Raw genomic sequence first — 23,959 nt, forward strand, 5'->3', positions numbered from 1 at the left:
ATGCACAGCACAGGGTGGGAAGAGCTTAAAAACTCACTTATAGTCAAATGTAAAGTTTACCAGTGAATAAAGATAAGAAAAACATTTGTGAAATATTGGTCCAGTGGCCAAGTCGATACACAATGGAAGCCTAACCAAAGACCCACAAACTTCCTACTACCTTCTTTCTCAGTGCCTCCTCTGATTTGTAGGCCCCCCCTGACTATGTAATGACATGTATCATTCAACATTGCAGTGCTTGCTAATCAGAAGAGTAACCCAAGTTTCCACACTTAGGATTTGGCAGTTCTTTGCAAATCATTTTGCTTAACTCTGCTTGTGGGAATAATTAAGAATTTATACAGTTGCTTTGTTGGGATACAAAGGGATTTTATCCATCATGAGAGTAAGTTGGACACAACTGCCAATGAGTTTTTTTTCTTCCTGAGCAACATATAAATGCTTAAAAAAGTTGGAAATTTTTAACTAAAGTTAGCACTTCAAATTAACAATGTGTTTCTTCTTCATAAGTGAAAATGCCATTGCAAAAGCTTTCTTCACCTCCTGGTTTCTTAAGACATAAATAAAAGGGTTTAACAAGGGAGTGACCACTTTGTATATGAGAGCAAAGAATTTATCATAATTGCTTCCATTAGGACTAACATAGACAATTATTCCTGTGCTGAAGAAAAGACTGGCTACGATTAGGTGAGAGGAGCAGGTGGAGAAAGCTTTAAATTTCCCTTGAACGCTCTTAATCTTTAAGACTGTAATGATGATATGAATATAGAACCCTATTATTATGATGAAGGGGAGAAGAACCACAATAATGGCTATTATGCTTGTCAAAAGATTACTGACAAAGGGATCCGAACATGCTAAATTCTGTAAAGGAGCCAAGTCACAGAAGAAATGGTCAATTATGTTGGGTCCACAGAACTTCAAAGATGCTGTGATGACGGTAGGTATTAAAGCCGCAACCAAACCGACAATCCATGGGAATACAGCCAGTCTGGTACACCAATGACTCATTATGATTAAGTATTGCAATGGGCTTGTGATGGCAAAATGTCTGTCAAAAACCATAACAGTGAGAAGGTAACATTCGACTATACCGGTGGTATCAGCACAGTATAACTGAAAGAAACAAACCACAAAATCGATCCGGTTTCTACCTGCAATAAGAATGTCTAAGAGTTTTGGGACGATGATGGAAACAAAAAAGATTTCCAAAATAGAAAATCTGCTAATAAAGTAGTACATTGGGGAATGAAGACTAACGTCAATAAGAATAAGCAAAAATATAATCATGTTTCCGATGATACATGTAATATAAATGAATAGGCAAGCAACAAAAAGCAACATTTGAAATTGAAGAAAATCTTTAAATGCCAGTAAAACAAATTCCGTGACAACGGTACTGTTAACTTCCTCCATTTTTTGTTGGGTTGAAAGGGCTCATTCAAATTGGAACATCTTTTACCTAAAAGACAAAATTTAACATATTAACACATGAGATGAGAAAGGGATCAGAAAATATTATAAAACTGGAAAAATTATTTCAGTATTTGAAATGAGGACTAAAAGATGCTTTGATTTGAATAATGAAAATATTTCCACCTGAAACCCTAACAAAGGTTCCAATGCAAAGCAGATGTTAACAAAGTCTTCAATCCTTACTGACCCAATGAAATCCATATTGTCCAGTTTTATTAACATAGTGTTCTTCTTTACTGCTGTCTTGTCACACACTATCTGTACAGTTTCTTTAGTGTTTTATGGTTTTCTTTTCCTATCCCTATGGCTAAGGGGTGAGCTGCAACATCTTTTCACTATTCAGATTCATTCTAAAATGGGTGCTGCATTCCCTGCTTTTGCTTTCATACAGGCTCTGATGGTCATTACTAATTGGCTGTGCTAGACCATGGGATGTGATAGCTGTAAAGCATTATGGTGAGCCAGCTGTGCTTTAGGTCTTGTGACCTTTCATTTGCTGATGCCTTTTTTCAAATTTTCCAGTTTATTGAATTTCTAAAAACTGTACACAAATTTGAATTGCTTTGAATTAATTTGCTCATCAAAAGCAGATCCCAGTTGTACATAGTTTTCTGTTACAACAGTTAGTCACTACACTGCAATAAGGTCTACAAGAAAGGAGGAAAATGAAGCAGATCTGACATGCAAGGAAAATCAGAATGTTGATAGGGCAATAGATTAATTTCTCAATTCTCCAAGGGGAGCCTATATTTCACTCATCCTCAGCTGTTTCAATTTAAACTTCCATTGAAGCTTAAATTCACAAATTACTTAATGGGAATCTGTCAGCAGGTTCTTGCCATTTAATTAGAGAGCAGCATGGTGTGGAAGCAAAGACCCTGATCCCTGCAATTACTGGGCTACTTGCTGAAGTTTTGATAGAATCCCAGTTTTGTCCATTGTAGATGTAGCAGTGGTCATAATGCCGAGCTGTGTTTATCCCCACCCACATCCTTGATTGGCAGCTTCCTGTGTACACTGTGCATTGTCAGCAAGCTGCCAATCATTTGTGGTGTTGGGGGTCACAAAGATTAGCTGGACTGTCTTGCACATGAGATCTAGTCAGGCATTGATCATTTCTTTCTCATAAAACACTGATTGTATTGAAACTACAGCACAAAGCCTATTAAGTGACACATCCCTCAGATTAAAAAGAAAAAACCTGCTGACAGATTCACTTCAACAGTCTATTGCTTTTTGTTTTCCTGTGATATACAGTATGTTCAAATATAAATCAAATTACACGCAACTCTTTTGTTTTCATATTCTGAAAATTGCTTTTCTTGAGTTGCTTTTTTTTAATAGACTTCTCAATAGTACCTAAAAAACACATACAGAAAATAGTAAACTAAAAGTAACTAAGACAGTCTTCACCAGTAGAGATGAGTGACCATTCCAAGGTTCGTTTCGGTTCGTCAAACATCACGACGTTCGCCGAACAGTTTGATGAACGCACCCAAACCCCAATAAATTCAATAGGAGGCCAAATCAAATGTATACACAACACCTTAAGGGGTGACAAAAAGCTTCCCAAACAGTTAAAATTAGGGGCAGACAACATGAAAAGTAACATTAATTGACCCACAGTAGAAATTTGATAATGGCACAGCAGCAGTCAGCCATGGGCCATGAAAGAGGTAGCAGGGTCTGTCCCAGCATTTACAACTTGGGATTGAAGTTCCAATAGAGACCTGGTGGTTAAGGGAGCGGTGTAAGCCTTCTTTGCTGGTAACCATGATACCTCATAGAACAGTTCCATTTTTCCCAGCCAAACACAGAAGGCACAAACATTAGCTTCATAGAGTACTATTGGAAGAAAATTGGAAGGAAAGTAACACAGGTAGTTGACTGATCAATTGACCCACAGTAGAACATTTTATATTGGCACAGAAGCAGTTAGCCATGGGCCATGCATGAGGTATCAGGGTCTGGCCTAGTATTTAGAGCTTGGAATTAAAATTTAAATTAAGACCTGGTGATTATTGGAGTGATGTATGCTTTCTTTGCTAGAAGCCCTGATACCTCATGCAACGGTTTTTTTCCCCAGCCCCTCTCAGATGGTACAAACATAAGTTTAGTAGAGTACTATTGGTAGAAAAATATAACAAAAGTAACACAGGTAGTTGACTGATCAATTAACGCATAATTGAAAGTTTTGTAATGGTACAGAAGCAGTCAGCCATCGCCCATGCATGAGGTATTAGGGTCTAGGATGGGATTCAGAGCTTTGAATTGAAGTTTCAGTGAAGACATAATAGTTAAGTGGTTAAGCCTTCTTTGCTGGGAGCACTGATATGTAAGGAGAAGGACCGGACCGGGGGTACCTCTCTTGCGCCAGGTCCAGAACCGTCTGGGCTGTCTCCTCTGTTGTCCAGGGGACATCTTAAGAACCTGGACCGACCTTTGCACTTGACAGTAAGGGGCATGACTAAACTAAAAAGGTAATAAACATAAGGATGAATGACCTCAGGGAAATCAAAACATCCAACACTGCGGAGACACCATCACGTGTTTCTCAACGCAGTGATCCAGAACACTGCCCCCATCCCTAAAGGGAAATATGCAAATGCATGTAGAAAAGCTGCAGAGACGCCATCACGTGTTTCTCAATGCAAGCAATGAATAGCAAGGTCTTTCCCCGGGAAGGAACAACCACAGGAAGGGCAGCATCCAATAAAGGAAAACCACCTATGCCAAAACATGGTATCCATCCACAGACAGCTGTTTCGGGGTATTTGCCCCTCATCAGTGTGGAGTAGGAAACTGGCTATTAGGAGCAGTGCCTAGTGAAAAGACTATAAACATAAGGATGAATGACCTCGGGAAGATCAAAACATCTATGCATGTAGAAAAGCCGCGGAGACACCATCACGTGTTTGTCAACGCAAGCAATGAATAGCCAGGCACTGCTCCTAATAGCCAGCAAGGAAATATACCACAATGCTAGAGAGAAGGCTTCTAACTCCACCTGGTAAAGGGGACTCCCAACTCGCTTCCAAGCCGGCCAGCCCTACCTGTACCTGTGATCTAGTGCCCTGGACTATGGCTGCCTGAAGTCATCAGTAAACCAATTAAAGAGACTGCAAGCCTCTGTCCTCCGTTTCCTTGCTACACCACCCACCATCTTTTTCTATACACCGGGAGCTCATACCGGGAACCCATACCATCACTGTTGCCACAACATCTCCCCAGAGGACCCCTTTAAGCAGCGTTGGTCACCCTTACCGAATACCACAGGTGGCATCATGAACACAAACTTTATTCAAAACCCCTTTAAGGACATTCCCTTTTACTTGGGCGCCGAGGGTCACAGACCAGGTTGTCGCCACTGTGACAATCCCTTTAAGTACCGGACCCAGTACCGAGTACCCCACGGCCCTGATGGGTGTTCCACATGTGAGTTTATGCAGATCATAATAAATACCTGGTTGAAAAGAGAACCAGACAAAACAAGATATCAGGTGTAACAATACACTAACACTGATGTAGAACTGACAAATGAGCACAAATTTATAGCAAGTACTTTTAGCTTGGAGAAAATTTTTAACACAAAATTAAACAGCCTAGAAAAGACAAGTAACAAGCAAAGGTAGTCATCAATACTCTGGCACAGGAGGAGTTCTTCCCTAAAGGGAACCCGATCACCGTGGTTCACAAAAAAAAGCTGTATGGCCTAATCCTTTCGGGTCCACCTGTTCCAGGGAGACCAGATCTTTAGGAAACGATCATGGGAAAATGTCTCCTAACTTGAGAGTTCCTCTAGTCGAAAAATATCTTTAACCTTGGGGTTGTTTGTTTCCACTTCAAGGCAATCAAATTTTTTTGCAGCCCCAACATTAAAGGTGGAAGGTCATGTTTCTTAGGTTTAAAATTTGGTGTAGAGAGTAGTGTTGAGCATTCCGATACCGCAAGTATCGGGTATCGGCCGATACTTGCGGTATCAGAATTCCGATACTGAGATCCGATACTTTTGTGGTATCGGGAATCGGAATCGGAAGTTCCCAGTGTATGGTTCCCAGGGTCTGAAGGAGAGGAAACTCTCCTTCAGGCCCTGGGATCCATATCCATGTAAAAAATAAAGAATTAAAATAAAAAATAGGGATATACTCACCCTCTGACGCGCCCTGGTAGTAACCGGCAGCCTGCTTTGCTTAAAATGAGCGCGTTCAGCACCTTCCCTTCTAGGAATTTAGGACCTGAGGGATGACGTCACGGCTTCTGATTGGTCGCGTGGCGGTCACATGAGCGGCACGCGACCAATCAGAAGCCGTGACGTCATGGAAGGTGCTGAACGCGCTCATTTTAAGCAAAGAAGGCTGCTGGTTCACAGCGGTAAGGTCCAGGCTGCGTCGGAGAGGTGAGTATATCAATATTTTTTATTTTAATTCTTTATTTTACACATTCATATGGATCCCAGGGCCTGAAGGAGAGTTTCCTCTCCTTCAGACCCTGGGAACCATCAGGGATACCTTTCAATACTTGAGTCCCATTGACTTGTATTGGTATCGGGTATCGGTATCGGCGAGATCCGATACTTTGCCGGTATCGGCCGATACTTTCCGATACCGATACTTTCAAGTATCGGACGGTATCGCTCAACACTAGTAGAGAGGGACAGAAGAACTTCTGGGGCAGTAAGATCTGATTTCAACACTCCTAGGGCTTTCATAGTATCATTAATTTGATGCCAGACGTGTTGGAGTTTCTGACAAGACCAAAAGATGTGAGTTAGCGTACCTCTTAATTTCTCACATCTCCAGCAGAGTGGGGACTCCGCTAGGCCTACATGAAAAGCCTTTCCAAAGTGAAATACCACCTTGAAAGGATTTTATACTCAAATTCCTGGAGTAAGATACATAGAGAAAAGCCGTGTGAGTTGGAACAGATCTTCTGCATATCTTGAGCTGATAAGGAGATTTTGAGTTCAACTTCCCAAAAGTGAAGAAATATTGGTTTAGTATTAATTTTGGATTTTAGAAGGTTAACATACACTCACCGGCCACTTTATTAGGTACACCATGCTAGTAACGGGTTGGACCCCCTTTTGCCTTCAGAACTGCCTCAATTCTTCGTGGCATAGATTCAACAAGGTGCTGGAAGCATTCCTCAGAGATTTTGGTCCATATTGACATGATGGCATCACACAGTTGCCGCAGATTTGTCGGCTGCACATCCCAAAGATGCTCCATACAAGGCAGGATGGATCCATGCTTTCATGTTGTTTACGCCAAATTCTGACCCTACCATCCGAATGTCGCAGCAGAAATCGAGACTCATCAGACCAAGCAACGTTTTTCCAATCTTCTACTGTCCAATTTCGATGAGCTTGTACAAATTGTAGCCTCAGTTTCCTGTTCTTAGCTGAAAGGAGTGGTACCCGGTGTGGTCTTCTGCTGCTGTAGCCCATCTGCCTCAAAGTTAGACGCACTGTGCATTCAGAGATGCTCTTAGGCCTACCTTGGTTGTAACGGGTGGCGATTTGAGTCACTGTTGCCTTTCTATCAGCTCGAACCAGTCTGCCCATTCTCCTCTGACCTCTGGCATCAACAAGGCATTTCCGCCCACAGAACTGCCGCTCACTGGATTTTTTTTCTTTTTCGGACCATTCTCTGTAAACCCTAGAGATGGTTGTGCGTGAAAATCCCAGTAGATCAGCAGTTTCTGAAATACTCAGACCAGCCCTTCTGGCACCAACAACCATGCCACGTTCAAAGGCACGCAAATCACCTTTCTTCCCCATACTGATGCTCGGTTTGAACTGCAGGAGATTGTCTTGACCATGTCTACATGCCTAAATGCACTGAGTTGCCGCCATGTGATTGGCTGATTAGAAATTAAGTGTTAACAAGAAGTTGGACAGGTGTACCTAATAAAGTGGCCGGTGAGTGTAGATCTGCAATATTAATCTCGGAATAGATGGTTTTAATTTTGTCAGGAAATCCAGCCAAAGCCACTGGGAGGGTGGGGTGGATAATGTTTTGATCTGTTTCATAAAATGGGACACGTATCTGTTGAAGGAAGTTACTTGAAGCTTCCAGGGGTCATGAGTTATTGCAAGGTATCTTATTGTTTAGGAGATGAGAAATTGTTGTATTTCGTTTATTTGGAAGAGAGGACCAAAGATCGTAGGGGTCTGTGAAATCCGAGTTATAGATGTATGGGATCAGGCCGATTGGTATTTTATCGGTATTTTATCAAGGAAATAGCAAGTAGGTGGGTGGTTTGGTATCAATGAGCATCTAATTAGGATAGTCGTTGAAAAAATTTCATCATAGCTAATTTTTTAAGTAGGCTGTCCATAGCAGTTTTCCCATTTCCTGGCCTAGTAGTTGTGTTTCGATATGTGCTTGCAAATCTTGATCTGCCAAATGTGTACGTTTTATCCATCTGGCTATGTGTATGGCCTGATAATAGGAAAAAAGGTAGGGAAGGCCCAGACCTCCAGATTGCTATGGAAGGATTAGCCTCTTAAAAGGCAATCAGGCTTTTTTAAATTTCCAGACAAATTTAGTAATAATTTGGTTTAGGGTGTGGAAGAATGATTTTGGTAGTGAGATTGGAACCATGTCCATAACATAGAGAATTTTGAGGAGAATATATGATTTAAATATATTAACCCTACCTATCCAAAATAGGAAAGAGAGATCAAAGGAGTTAAGAAGGCTCTTGATATTCTTCAAGAGGGGGATAAAATTGTGTTGAACAAGGGAATGTGGGTTATCTGAAATAAAAATTCCTAATATTTAATTTTATCTTTAAGCCATTTAAAAGGAATAGAATTTTTGAGTTAGCGAATATCCATCATGTCAGCTGAAATCTTAAGTGCTTCAGACTTATCAAGATTGATCTTAAAGTTGGATAGCTCTCCGGATAAAGAGAAGCTCTCGAGCAACTTTGGAAAGGTGGTCCTCGGGTTGGAAAGCAGCAATAGGAGGTCGTCAGCAAAGGCTGCGGCCTCACCTCTAGATGGTTAATCCTAATTCCTCTAATGTCACTATCTTGCCTAATGTATCGTATAAGGGTATCCATAATCAAAATAAATAAGGATGGGGAGAGAGGGCAACCCTGCCTGGTACCGTTGTATATCTTAAAAGACTCCGATAGGATTCCATTTTCTCTGTCTTTGGCCATAGGGTGAGCATACAAAGACATTATAGCTTCAATAAAAGAAGTAGGAAATGCAAATTTCTGCAGGACACATGTCATATAGTGCCAACTTATATGATCAAAAGCCTTCTCTGCATCCGTGGAGAGGATCGTGAGGGTCTGATGTGTGTGTTTTGCATATGAGATGGCCTGCAGAATCCTAGTGGAGTTATCTTTGCCCTATCTGCCTCGTACAAACTCAGCCTGGTCAGAATGGACTAAATCCGCCAATACCACATTAATCCTAGTTACCAAGATCCTGGCCCATAATCTGACATCTGTGTTAAGCAACGATATAGGACAGTAACTACTACCCAAGGAACCATCTCTCCCCTCCTTCGAAATTATTGTGATATAAGCTTCTAAAATCTGGGGGGAGGAGGAGGGGTTGTGCCCCGTAGAAAAGAGTTGAAAACTTCACTTTGTGGAATTAAAACGTCTGCAAATTTTTTATAATAAATTATGGGAAAACCGTTCGGGATTTCCGCCAATATGTCTTTTACCTCCTTGGCCGTAACTTCCTTCAGGTGCATAGCTTGACCCAAGGAGGAGACCCCAGGCAGATAGAGTGAGGTCAAGGACATTTTGAATATTCCGTGAGGCTTTATGGGGATCTATCATTGAGATGGGTGAGTCTAGATTATATAGGGAGTGGTAATAGTTCTGAAAGGCTTTAGCTATGTCGCTCGATTCGCTTACTCTAACATCTCCATCTGAGCAAATCTGTTTAATGAAATATTTCTCTTTCTGTTTCTTAAGCATTCGGGAAGTAAATGTGCTACCTCTGTTGCCATGCATATAGATTTTTTTGTCTACATCGCGCAAACATTTGCCAGTATTTAGATTTAGTAAATCTTTAAGTTTACAACGCAAGGAGGACAGATCTGCTAGGGCACGTTCAGATCTCCCCTTCTTGTGGATCGTTTCCATCGTGCTGATTTGGTGTAAGAGGGAGGAAATTTCTTTATCTCTCTCACGTTTAATCTGTGCGCGTAATGCTGTCAGTTCCCCCCTGAGGACCGCCTTGTGGGTTTCCCAAAAGATGGGAGTGCTATTCTTTTCAAGGACATTTTCTCTAAAAAATCTAATAATAGAAACTTTCAGTTGGGATATATATTTCATATTATCTAATAAGGATTCATTCAGACACCAAGTCGGAGCAGAGCGGGGAAGAGAGGTGATTCGTAGCTTCAAAAAAATTGGTGCATGATCTGAAATTTTTATAGGGCCTATTGTAGTGTCTACAATTAGTGAAATCGATGAGGATTGTACCAGTAGGTAATCTAGTCTTTGATAAGAATTACGTGGTGTTGTGTAGAAGGTATAGTCTTTTGTAGTACGGTGGGAAATTCTCCATAGGTCAATCAGATTTAATGAATTTAGTTTGTGTAAAATGTTCTTTCTCTCATTTATTGGTAATGATGACTTTCCATTAGATGTATCTAGGTTGGGGTTTAATGTTAGGTTAAAGTCTCCTCCCAAAATCAGAAGGCCCTCCTTAAACAAAGCCAGGGTCTCTAAAGTTGAAGATAACCATCGCACCTGTCCCCTGTTAGGGGCATATAGGTTCCCAAATGTAATCAAAGTGTTAGCTAAAAAACCTTTTATGAAGATATACTTTCCTTCTGAATCCGCAAGGCAGTCTTTTAAAGTGAAAGGTAGCCTTTTTTAAAGACAATATTGACCCCCTTTGAGGCTGAGGAAGAGCAGCTATTAAACCAAGTAGGGTAGCGAGAAAATGAAGTGTTGGGAGCTCTTCCTACTTTAAAGTGGGTTTCTTGGAGGAAAAGAATCTGTACATGGTTTTTCCATAATAAGGAGAGAATTTTACTATCTTTTACATTGAATAAGGCCATGGTGATAGAGTCTCCCTGGTTTCATTCAGCCATTGGCATGTAAAACAATGGATTCTGATGCCAGAAGTGTACACCTGCAGAAAAATAACATATTAATCAACACAGAACTATATACAAAAACATTTTCATCTTCATCAGGGGGAGTTGTGAGTACCCCAACATTAAAGACGAGACATAGTTGACCCAAGCAACAATCGTGAAAGGTTCAATGAAATAAACAACCTGAATTAAAGTATTGGTTAGAAGAAAAAACAACCAGTTTAACTCAGAGAGAGAGGCTCTCTAATGAGGCTGAGCCCCAAAATCTGACTCCCCCTCTCCTCCACCCCCCGTAGCCTCCTCATCTTCCTCCTCCTCTACAAAGGTACTCATCTGTGCACCTCTGGGTTCACGCCAAGTGGAATCTACAACCTTATTGTCATCCAATCGGTCCTCTGTCTCCTCGCCCTGAGACTCACCCTCCATCTCTTTCTGCCCTGACACCACACAATAGTCCACATGCGCCTCTGCTATCTGACTCTTATCAGGATCAAATCCACCACTGGTGGTTAGCATCTCGTGACGAAGGTCTGGATTCTGCTTCATCCGGCCCTGGATTCAACATGAAAACATTTTGGGCAATGTTGCAGATGCTTTCCTCCTCTGGATTCAGTGAATCTTTGGAGCAGACTTCTGATGCCCATAGGAATAAAATGTATAAACAGCTCTGCAGAATGTCCCATCTGTGGTTCCCCACAGTCAGTTGGACACTTGGAAATTTTTGACGCTGGGGGAAACAAGGGTGATTGGAGTGCCACCTCTGAGGATTTTACTGTGTGTGATGTTAAGTTGGAGGAAGAGGAGAGTCCACTTGTTGTAGCACTTGCCATCCACTGGAGCACATGCACTTTCTGACCCTCATCTACAAGGTGGAGTGGAATAGCTTGTCCAGTAACAGATATTGTCAGTGATCTTTGCATAGGACCAGACAGTGTTTGTTCATTTGAGCAATCATTAACATTAACACCTAACCCACATACATGTCGAACATCAAGCCCATTCCCCCTTCCACCATGACTTAGTTTTTTCCCACTGATGTTGAATGTACCCTTCCCCTCTTGTAACCTGCTGTTTCACAACATTAGGCTAATATCTGTCAATCACCTGTCACTAAATGACAGAGTGCCTGAACAACACTCTTATACCTAATGATTTTTAAGAGTAAATGAGGCCTTCTGATTCCTCACTACAACACAGTTTTTGCCCATATGATTTCGATTAGCAAGTGGAGCCTCCTGAAACAACAACACAGACAGTTTTAGCACAATGTAGTTAGATGCTGGAAGATCAATTTCACACAAGGCAGGATCCTATCTAGCTAATTCACAAGTTCACTTTCAGCAGCAGCAGGAGCGACCTCTCTGTGCTGATACATTGAGAAAATGGTGCCATCAAAACAAGATGTCCACTTTTTATATGGAAAAGGACATGTGACTTCGGCAGCCAATCACAGAAGACCTTGTTTCATGACGTTGTGGATGGTTTCTGCACGCTGCCGGAATGCACACACATCTAGTTATTAAAGAGAAAAAAAATTCACTCCTCTGACCTAGACACACTCCACCTCATAAAACACATCATGCCCAGCTCATTATTATTATTATTGTTATTATTATTATTATTTATTCATATAGCACCATTGATTCCATGGTTCTGCACATGAGAATGGGTTACATACAAGTTACAGATATCACTTACAAACTAAACAGTAAACAAAGTAACAATAACAGACTGATACAGAGGGGCGAGGACCCTGCACTTGCGGGCTAGCATTCTACAGGATTATGCGGACGGAGACAGTAGGTTGAGGGTTGCAGGAGCTCTGGTGTTGGTGAGGTGGTAGCTTCGGTAGTGGTGAGGAGGCAGCGGGGTCAGTGCAGGCTGTAGGCTTTCCTGAAGAGATGGGTTTTTAGGTTTCGTCTGAAGGATCCGAATGTGGTTGATAGTCGGACGTGTTGGGGCAGAGAATTCCAGAGGATGGGGGATATTCGGGGGAAATCTTGGAGGCGATTGGATAAGGAGCGAATAAGTGTGGAGGAGAGAAGGAGGTCTTGGGAGGACTGGAGATTACGTGAGGGAAGATATCGGGAGATTAGTTCTGAGATATATGGAGGAGTCAGGTTATGGATGGCTTTGTAGGTCAGTATTAGTAATTTGAACTGTATACACTGAGGGAATGGGAGCCAGTGAAGAGATTTTCAGAGGGGGAAAGCGGAGGAGTAGCGAGGAGAGAGATGAATTAGTCGGACAGCAGAGTTAAGGATGGACTGGAGAGGTGCAAGGGTGTTAGCAGGGAGGCCACAGAAAAGGATGTTGCAGTAGTCAAGGCGAGACATGATGAGGGCATGCACAAGCATTTTAGTAGATTGACGATTGAGGAAAGGACGGATGCTGGAGATATTTTTGAGCTGGAGGCGACAGGAGGTGGACAGACCTTGGATGTGCGGTTTGAAAGACAGGGCAGAGTCGAAGGTTACTCCGAGGCAGCGGACTTCCGGTACGAGGGAAAGCATGATGTCATTGATTGCGATAGATAGGTCGGGTAAGGAAGATCTATGGGATGGAGGAAAAATGGTGAGTTCAGATTTGTCCACATTGAGTTTGAGGAAGCGAGAGGAGAAGGAGAATATGGCTGATAGACACGCTGGGATTCTGGACAGCAGAGCGTTGACGTCTGGGCCAGAGAGGTAGATCTGAGTGTCATCAGCATAGAGGTGGTACTGGAATCCATGGGACTTTATGAGTTGTCTCAGGACAAGTGTATGGATTGAGAAGAGTAGGGGTCCTAGAACAGAACCTTGGGGGACTCCAACAGAGAGAGGGTGGGATGAGCAGGTAGTGTGGGAGTGGGAGATGCTGAATGTGTGGTTGGAAAGGTAAGAGGAGATCCAGGATAGGCCGAGGTCTTTGATGCCAAAGGAGGAGAGGATCTGTAGTAGGAGGCAGTGGTCAACTGTGTCGAAAGCAGAGGACAGGTTTAGAAGGAGGAGTACAGAGAATTGTCCATTAGCTTTAGCAGTAATTAGGTCGTTAGTGATTTTGGTCAGGGCTGTCTCAGTTGAGTGATGGGGTGGAAACCAGATTGTAGATTGTCAAAGAGAAAGTTAGATGAGAGGTGGGAGGAAAGTTCTGTGTGGACATGCTGCTCTAGGAGTTTGGAAGAGAATGGGAGCAGCGATATTGGGCAATAGCTGGACATAGCAGTTGGATCCAGGGTTGGCTTTTTAAGGATATGCGTGTTTGTGGCATGTTTGAAAGCAGAAGGGAAGGTGCCACAAGTTAGTGATAGGTTGTTGAAGAGGTGGGTTAGGGATGGGATAAGTCTGATGGTGAAGTTGGGGAGGAGGTGGGATAGGATGGGGTCGAGCGCACAGGCGGTGAGCTGCGATTTGGAGAGGAGACAATTAAGCCCCCCATCAGTGATGCTGGATAGGAAGGTTATGGGGTTTGGGCATTGGTCTGGTATACAAAGGGGTTGTGGTGGCTGAACAATGAAGACTTGCCTTGTCTGGTCGATCTTATTTTTAAAGTGTGTGGCAAAGTCCTCAGCCAAGATGAGGGAGGTTGGAGGGGGCAGTGGGGGGCAGAGGAGGGAGTTAAAGGTTTTGAATAACTGTTTGGGGTTGTAGGATAGGGAAGATACGAGGGTTGTGAAGTAGGCCTGTTTAGCAGAGGTGAGAGCAGATTTAAAAGCGAGTGTTGCTTGTTTGAATACAGTGAAGTCATCTTGCGAGTGTGTTTTATTCCAACGCCGCTCCACAACCCTGGACACTTGCCAGAGCTTTTTAGTGGTGTTATTGTGCCAAGGTTGTCTATTGATACGTCACACTCTGCCATGGACAAAAGGGGCAACCGTGTCAATAGCTGATGCGTGAGTGGCATTGTAGAAAGCAGACGCACTGTGTGTGTCGTGAAGTGAGGATATGGATGCCAGTGGTAGGATGGAGTCAGAGAGTGTGTGGGTGTCTAGGTGTGCAAGGTTTCTGCGGGGGTGCACATGTTGCTGGACATGGGTGACCAGTGAGGAGGACAGGGATGAGAAGGTGAGCAGATGGTGGTCGGATAGAGGGAGAGGGGAAGTGGTGAAGTTAGATAGAGAGCAGAGACGGGTGAATACCAGGTCTAATGTATGTCCTTCTGTGTGGGTGGCTGCGGAGGACCTCTGAGTAAGTCCAAAGGATGAGGTAAGGGACAGACGTTTGGAGGCTGTTGACTGAAGGATATCAATGGGGATGCTGAAGTCACCCATGATGATGGTTGGAATGTCAGCAGAGAGAAAGTGAAGAAGCCAGGTGGAGAATTGGTCAATAAAGGCAGTGGCCGGGCCTGGAGGTCGGTATATGACGGCCACTTGGAGGTTGGAGGGAGAGTACATGCGGACAGAATGGACTTCAAAAGAAGGGAGGATAAGGGAGGGAAGAGGTGTGATTATGTTAAAGGTGCAGTTTGAAGAAAGGAGAAGCTCATCATACAGCACCACTGTCCTAGACAAAGTCAAAACAAAAGCTTTAATGGAAACATGATCACCTACCACACTGTGAGGGAAAAATGCTTGAGAAAGCAAACATGAATCCTAATGTTCTACGCTCATGCTGAATTTCAGATTTGTGAAGTTCACTCATCTCTCTTCACTGGTATATTTTTAAGCATTTTTTTAAATAAAAATTGTCATAAAGTTCATCCAATTTTTCAAACATTTCCGTGGCATTTTCTTTACTATTGCTATTATGTGTCATTTTTACATTTTATAAAAAAAATTGCATGCTGCACGTTAAAAAAAAGTTATAAAAAATCCTTCAATTTTGTAATAGTGAATTTACTTTTTATTTACATACCACCACTTTCAAAATAATGGGAAAAAAGGACATGAAAACTTTTTTCTAAACAATTCTGTGTGTTAAACTGCTAGTTAGATAGACAATGTATCCATTAAAAGTACTGGAAAATATCCTCATGTGGACATCATAAACACTTCATCTTCATGTTAACGGTAAAGTAATAGAAACATAAATAGTTGTTAGCTAAAGAAAAAAAAGATTTAGAGCTGGATCTATATGACTCGGGCATGGTTCACATATATCTGTTGCATAAGGCTTTGTTTTTCTATAGCTGATGTCACTCCGGTGGATCATAACTGAGAAAATATATCATTTGTTTCAGGTTTTTTCTCCATTCAATTCCAGGCACAAGTCCATACCTAGATCACATTACATGAAACATGATCAGGACCTTGGAACTGCACCTGCATGTGCAAGTAAGAATGATCCCCTGCAAACAATGGGGTCAGCTGCTCTATTATCCTGCCTTTCTGTTAAACACTGGATGGAAACATTATACAGCATTGAAGATATGTGTGGACCAAGGCTGACATGGGCTTAATTTATTTCCTTCCTTACTTTTTTCCATGCTACCTCCCTTTCTTCCCTCTCTACTTCTCCTACCCTCTACAAACACTATCTTTCAATTCCTTCATAACTCCTTAGTTTTCACTCTCTCCCCACTCTCCATCCTTTCCTTCATTCTTTTCTTCTGCTACTTTCTATCCATTCCTTTCTACCTACATTTTTCCTTCCTCTACTCATTCTCATTCCTTTCCTCTTTCTCCCCTTCTCCTTCATTCCTCTCATATTCTTCCTTTCTTCCTTTCCTCTTTTCTTTCATATTTCTTTCCTTCCTTTCTTCAATCCATCTACCCCCACACTCCTACCTTCCTTCCTTCCTCAATTCTTTCTACCTTTCTTTCCTCTTCCTTTTTTCTTCCTTCTTTTCTTCTTCTTTTCTCCCTACCTTTCTTCCCTCTTCCTTTCTTTTCTCGTTTTTCCTTTCTTCTTCTTTTTTCCTTCTTTCTCCTTTCATTCCTCTTCCTTCCTTCTTTCATCCCTTTGTCCCTATTTCCCCCTTCTCTTCTTCAATCACTCCATCAACTTTGTCTTATATAGCTACAAATGAAAAGATACATTTTGAGCTCTTCTATTATCTGAAGAAGGTTCACTAGGTAAAATAATGTAAGTGGATTTGTACAAACACAACCATAATTTCTGCCAAATAAATGGTTGAAATTTTTGCTTCAAATGGTCCCAGCAAGAGTGTAAAAAAGAAAATATTATAGATTTTTTTAAATTTAACATTCTTCTGTCATTATTGCTATGCTATGAAACCTACGCCAAAAAATAAAAAATAAGGGCAAGTCTTTATCATGGGATAGGCGCTGGTGGAGGTTGGGCAAATGACCCATGATTCAGGAGATGCTAATAATTTAAATAATTGGAGCCAAATCATTCTTCTGTTGCGATGTATGGATACTTACAATTCTGAAATATTCACCATTGTTAGATTATGTATGTTTCTCTCTGTTCTGATCTTAAAAATGGTAACAGTAATAAAGACTATATATCTCTCAGCTGATTACTCTCCATACCAAGGAATCGGATCCCTAAGCTTCATTCATGTAAACCCCTTGAGAACCATTATTGCAATATACATTTCCAACATATTTTATTAACCTTTTATTTTCCATTGAAATTGGCAATAACTTGCTGGGTAAATGGATAAATTAATAAAAAATAGAAAGCAAGGTGGAATTATTGGGAACACACCATATATTACATTTTGCGCTGGCTGTCAGTAAGCCTGTCTAGATAAGGTGGAGGGGTGCCCATATAAATAAATAAAAGTGAAATGAGACATAGCTCTGAACAGCCAATGTTACTGGAGCCTGGATCGGTCATATCAATCAGGGGCCTTCTCATGTATAGTGAGGGTATTTGCACACGCTGCGGATTTTGCTGTGGATCCGCAGAGGATTGGCCGCTGCAGATTAGCAGCAGTTTTCCATGAGTTTACAGTACCATATAAACCTATGGAAAAAAAAATCCGCAGTGCACATGCTGCAGAAAAAAACTCGCTGAAACGCTGCGTTGTTTATTCCACAGCATGTCAATTCTTTGTGCGGATTCCGCAGCATGTCAATTCTTTGTGCGGATTCCGCAGCCGTTTACACCTGCCCCATAATAGGAATCCACAGGTGAAATCTGCACAAAAAACGCGGTAATTCCGCAGTAAAGCCGCAGTGCGGTTTACCTGCGGATTTACCAAAATCAGTGCGGAAAAATCTGCAGAGTAATCCGCAGTGTGTGCACATTTCCTCAGAATTGGAGCCCCCCATCAGTCCATGTCTGTCATTAAATAATCAATCATTTCACAGTGGCCCAATGGAGTTGACAGAGCTTCCCCATCTAACCATGGTCACTGGCCATGGTCGCTGTTCATAACAGCATCTAAGGGGTTAAACTGCTGGGATCAAAACTACCTCCAATCATAGCACTTATCTGTGGGTGTCAGCTGTGTAAACCAGCCTCCGCAAACTGGATATGGAGCAGAGTGAGCCTATGAGCCCATACAAGCCCTATCAACATCTTCGTACGTACGATGGAGGTCGGCAGAAATGGATGCAAGACAAGGGATGCTGAAGTTCAGCAACACTCACAGCTTAGAAGGCCACAAAGCAGTTATTTGGCCAGCCATCATTGGTTTTATGTTGCTCCCAAGTAGAATAATACAATAGCTGCATCACAATGTATAAAAATACTGTTTTATTCCATTTCAATCTCATATTTTATCTCTTTAAGGCCACATTCACATGTTCAGCATTTGGTCAGTTTTTTACATTAGTATGTGGAAGCCAAATCCAGCAGTGGGTGATAATACAGAAGTGGTGATGTGTTTCTGTTACTTTTCCTCTGATTGTTCAACTCCTGGTTTTGGCTTACAAATATTCATGTAAAATATTGACCAAATACTGAATGTGTGAACGTGGCCTAATAGCAATGATCAAATATTTTGAAATTCAGAGCCACCAAATTTAAAAAAAAAAATCTAATTTGCAGCTAATCAACTGTTAGGACTGGCGGAACGCACCAAATCATAATATTAAAGAATATGAGGTGTGTTCGCAGTCCGGGCCCCACCATGCAGAGATGACACCTGCTGCTGAGTAATGGTGGATGGACGCTAGCTAACACGTGGGTTAGACCTCGCCCAGTGTGAATAGAAGCGAACTCTGTTGCTTCACAGAGTCGCCATAAATACTCTGCACCCTGTTAGCAGTCACAGGGTTCAGCTGAAAGACACTAGTGGGATCCCTATGAATCACCACCACTAAACTGGTGAATGGACTTGCTCTGACCCTCGGTGGCTTTTGAGCCCGCGCCTGAGGATGCTCTGAGTCAGAAGCTGAGTCCAAGCGGGAGTTTCCACCCTACACTGACCGGCTGTCAGGAAAGCGCACTGATTGCGCACGGTGCCGTAAAAGTGGGCACTGCAATTAGATGCTGAAACATGTGCAAATTGTGCAGGTTGCACTGTCGGGCACTAGGTAGCTTCCACCATTCGCAAGCAGTCATCAACACAAGGATTGGGAATGATTAACCCCTCTGTGACCTTAGACGTACTATCCCGTCGAAGTGACCTGTGCCTATCTGACCCTCGACGGGATAGTACGTCATAGCCGATCGGCCGCGCTCACAGGGGGAGCGCGGCCGATCGCAGGCCGGGTGTCAGCTGACTATCGCAGCTGACATCCGGCACTATGTGCCAGGAGCGGTCACGGACCGCCCCCGGCACATTAACCCCCGGGACACTGCGATCAAACATGATCTCGGTGTACCGGCGGTATAGGGAAGCATCGCGCAGGGAGGGGGCTCCCTGCGGGCTTCCCTGAGACCCCCGGAGCAACGCGATGTGATCGCGTTGCTCCGAGGGTCTCCTACCTCCCTCCTCGCCGCAGGTCCCGGATCCAAGATGGCCGCGGCATCCGGGTCCTGCAGGGAGGGAGGTGGCTTACCGAGTGTCTGCTCAGAGCAGACACTTGGTAAGCCTGCAGCCCTGCACAGCAGATCGTCGATCTGACAGAGTGCTGTGCACACTGTCAGATCAATGATCTGTAATGTCCCCCCCTGGGACAAAGTAAAAAAAAGTAAAAAAAAAATTCCCCACATGTGTGTAAAAAAAAAATAAAAAAAATATCCTAAATAAAGAAAAAATATATATATATTATTCCCATAAATACATTTCTTTAGCTAAATAAAATTAAAAAAACAATAAAAGTACACATATTTAGTATCGCCACGTCCATAACGACCCAACCTATAAAACTGCCCCACTAGTTAACCCCTTCAGTAAACACCGTAAGAAAAAAAAAAAACGAGGCAAAAAACAACTATTTATTATCATACCACCGAACAAAAAGTGGAATAACACGTGATCAAAAAGACTGATATAAATAACCATGGTACCGCTGAAAACGTCATCTTGTCCCGCAAAAAACGAGCTGCCATACAGCATCATCAGCAAAAAAATAAAAAAGTTATAGTCCTGAGAATAAAGCGATACCAAAATAATTATTTTTTCTGTAAAATAGTTTTTATCGTATAAAAGCGCCAAAACATAAAAAAAATGATATAAATGAGGTATCGCTGTAATCGTACTGACCCGACGAATAAAACTGCTTTATCAATTTTACCAAACGCGGAACGGTATAAACGCCTCCCCCAAAAGAAATTCATGAATAGCTGGTTTTTGATCACTCTACCTCACAAAAATCGGAATAAAAAGCGATCAAAAAATATCACGTGTCCGAAAATGTAACCAATAAAAACGTCAACTCGTCCCGCAAAAAACAAGATCTCACATGACTCTGTGGACTCAAATATGGAAAAATTACAGCTCTCAAAATGTGGTAACGCAAAAAATATTTTTTGCAATGAAAAGCGTCTTTCAGTGTGTGACGGCTGCCAATCATAAAAATCCGCTAAAAAACCCGCTATAAAAGTAAATCAAACCCCCCTTCATCACCCCCTTAGATAGGGAAAAATAAAAAAATTAAAAAATGTATTTATTTCCATTTTCCCATTAGGGTTAGGGTTAGGGTTAGGGCTAGAGTTAGGACTACAGTTAGGGCTAGGGTTAGGGTTAGGGTTAGGGCAAGGGTTAGGGCTAGGGTTAGGGTTAGGGTTAGGGCTAGGGTTGGGGCTAGGGTTGGGGATAGGGTTGTGGCTAGGGTTAGGGCTAGGGTTGGGGCTAGGGTTAGGGCTAGGGTTAGGGTTAGGGCTAGGGTTAGGGCTAGTGTTACGGCTAGTGTTAGGGCTAGTGATAGGGCTAGGGTTATTGCTAGGGTTAGGGCTAGGGTTGGGGCTAGGGCTGGGGCTACAGTTAGGTTTGGGGCTAAAGATAGGGTTAGGGTTTGGATTACATTTATGGTTGGGAATAGGGTTGGTGTGTCTGGGTTAGAGGAGTGGTTAGGGTTACTGTTGGGATTAGGGTAAGGGGTGTGTTTGGATTAGGGTTTCAGTTATAATTGGGGGTTTTCCACTGTTTATGCACATCAGGGGCTCTCCAAACGGGACATGGCATCCGATCTGAATTCCAGCCAATTCTGCGTTGAAAAAGGAAAACAGTGCTCCTTCCCTTCAGAGCTCTCCCGTGTGCCCAAACAGGGGTTTACCCCAACATATGGGGTATCAGCGTACTCAGCACAAATTGGACATCATCTTTTGGGGTCCAATTTCTCCTGCTACCCTTGGGAAAATACAAAACTGGGGGCCAAAAAATAAGTTTTGTGGGAAAAAAAAGATTTTTTATTTTCACGGCTCTGCGTTGTAAACTGTAGTGAAACACTTGGGGGTTCAAAGTTCTCACAACACATCTAGATAAGTTCCTTGGGGGGGTCTAGTTTCCAATATGGGGTCACTTGTGGGGGGTTTGTACTGTTTGGGTACATCAGGGGCTCTGCAAATGCAACGTGACGCCTGCAGACCAATCCATTTAAGTCTGCATTCCAAATGGTGCTCCTTCCCTTCCGAGCTCTGTCATGCGCCCAAACAGTGGTTCCCCCCCACATATGGGGTATCAGCATACTCAGGACAAATTGGACAACAACTTTTGGGGTCCAATTTATCTTGATACCCTTGTGAAAATACAAAACTGGGGGCTAAAAAATCATTTTTGTGAAAAAAAAAGAATTTTTATTTTCACGGCTCTGCGTTATAAACTGTAGTGAAACACTTGGGGGTTCAAAGTTCTCACAACACATCTAGATAAGCTCCTTGGGGGTATAGTTTCCAATATGGGGTCACTTGTGGGGGGTTTGTACTGTTTGGGTACATCAGGGGCTCTGCAAATGCAACGTGACGCCTGCAGACCAATCCATTTAAGTCTGCATTCCAAATGGTGCTCCTTCCCTTCCGAGCTCTGTCATGCGCCCAAACAGTGGTTCCCCCCCCACATATGGGGTATCAGCGTACTCAGGACAAATTGGACAACAACGTTTGGGGTCCAATTTATCCTGGTACCCTTGTGAAAATACAAAACTGGGGGCTAAAAAATCATTTTTGTGAAAAAAAAAAGAATTTTTATTTTCACGGCTCTGCGTTATAAACTGTAGTGAAACACTTGGGGGTTCAAAGCTCTCAAAACACATCTAGATAAGTTCCTTAGGGGGTCTACTTTCCAAAATGGTGTCACTTGTGGGGGTTTTTAATGTTTAGGCACATCAGGGGCTCTCCAAACGCAACATGGCATCCCATCTTAATTCCAGTCAATTTTGCATTGAAAAGTAAAATAGCGCTCCTTCCCTTCCGAGCTCTGCTATGCGCCCAAACAGTGGTTTACCCCCACATATAGGGTATTGTCGTACTCAGGACAAATTGCACAACAACTTTTGTGGTCTAATTTATTCTCTTACCCTTGGGGAAAAAAAAATGGGGGCGAAAAGATCATTTTTGTGAAAAAATATGATTTTTTATTTTTACGGCTCTGCATTATAAACTTCTGTGAAGCACTTGGTGGGTCAAAGTGCTCACCACACATCTAGATAAGTTCCTTAAGGGGTCTACTTTCCAAAATGGTGTCACTTGTGGGGGGTTTCAATGTTTAGGCACATCAGGGGCTCTCCAAACGCAACATGGCGTCCCATCTCAATTCCAGTCAATTTTGCATTGAAAAGTCAAATGGCGCTCCTTCCCTTCCGAGCTCTGCCCTGCGCCCAAACAATGGTTTACACCCACATATGGGGTAGCAGTGTACTCAGGACAAATTGCACAACAATTTTTGGGGTCCAATTTCTTCTCTTACCCTTGTGAAAATAAAAAATTGGGGGCGAAAAGATCATTTTTGTGAAAAAATAGGATTTTTTATTTTTACGGCTCTGCATTATAAACTTCTGTGAAGCACTTGTTGGGTCAAAGTGCTCAACACACCTCTAGATAAGTTCCTTAAGGGGTCTACTTTCCAAAATGGTGTCACTTGTGGGGGGTTTCAATGTTTAGGCACATCAGGGGCTCTCCAAATGCAACATGGCGTCCCATCTCAATTCCGGTCAATTTTGCATTGAAAAGTCAAATGGCGCTCCTTTCCTTCCGAGCTCTGCCATGCGCCCAAACAGTGGTTTACCCCCACATATGGGGTATCAGCGTACTCAGGACAAATTGTACAACAAATTTTGGGGTCTATTTTCTCCTGTTATCCTTGGTAAAATAAAACAAATTGGAGCTGAAATAATTTTTTGGTGAAAAAAAGTTAAATGTTCATTTTTATTTAAACATTCCAAAAATTTCTGTGAAACACCTGAAGGGTTAATAAACTTCTTGAAAGTGGTTTTGAGTACCTTGAGGGGTGCAGTTTTTAGAATGGTGTCACACTTGGGTATCTTCTGTCATATAGACCCCTCAAAATGACTTCAAATGAGATGTGGTCCCTAAAAAAAAATGGTGTTGTAAAAATGAGAAATTACTGGTCAACTTTTAACTCTTATAACTCCGTCACAAAAAAAATGTTGGTTCCAAAATTGTGCTGATGTAAAGTTGACATGTGGGAAATGTTACTTATTAAGTATTTTGTGTGACATATGTCTGTGATTTAAGGGCATAAAAATTAAAAGTTGGAAAATTGCGAAATTTTCAAAATTTTCGCCAAATATTCGTTTTTTTCACAAATAAACGCAAATTATATCGAATACATTTTATCACTATCATGAAGTACAATATGTCACGAGAAAACAATGTCAGAATCGCCAAGATCCATTGAAGCGTTCCAGAGTTATAACCTCATAAAGGGACAGTGGTCAGAATTGTAAAAATTGGCCTGGTCATTAACAAGCAAACCACCCTTGGGGGTGAAGGGGTTAAGGAGCTTTCATCCATCGACATTCATCCATCGACATACATCCATCTACACCATCACGTTATCAAATTTATACTAGCGCATGGCCGAGCGACCATGCAAACCTTTTATAAAAGTAGCACTCCAGGACCTTCCAGATGGTCCAATAGGAGCCGCAACAGGACCTGAGAATGTGACCCCCGACCTCCAATGGGAGGTCGTCCCGTGGGCATGCTCAGTATGGGAAA

General features: G+C 42.3%; 1 protein-coding gene across 1 annotated transcript; it reads right to left on the reverse strand.

The window, feature by feature from the left end:
• Positions 1–471: 471 nt before the first annotated feature.
• LOC143793896 (olfactory receptor 10A4-like) lies at positions 472–1,344 on the reverse strand. The gene has a single exon (XM_077280837.1). It carries the CDS (start codon positions 1,342–1,344, stop codon positions 472–474), a length of 873 nt encoding a protein of 290 aa, XP_077136952.1.
• Positions 1,345–23,959: the final 22,615 nt, after the last annotated feature.

The sequence above is a fragment of the Ranitomeya variabilis genome, chromosome 1 (assembly GCF_051348905.1).
Source record: "Ranitomeya variabilis isolate aRanVar5 chromosome 1, aRanVar5.hap1, whole genome shotgun sequence".
NCBI lineage: Eukaryota > Metazoa > Chordata > Amphibia > Anura > Dendrobatidae > Ranitomeya > Ranitomeya variabilis.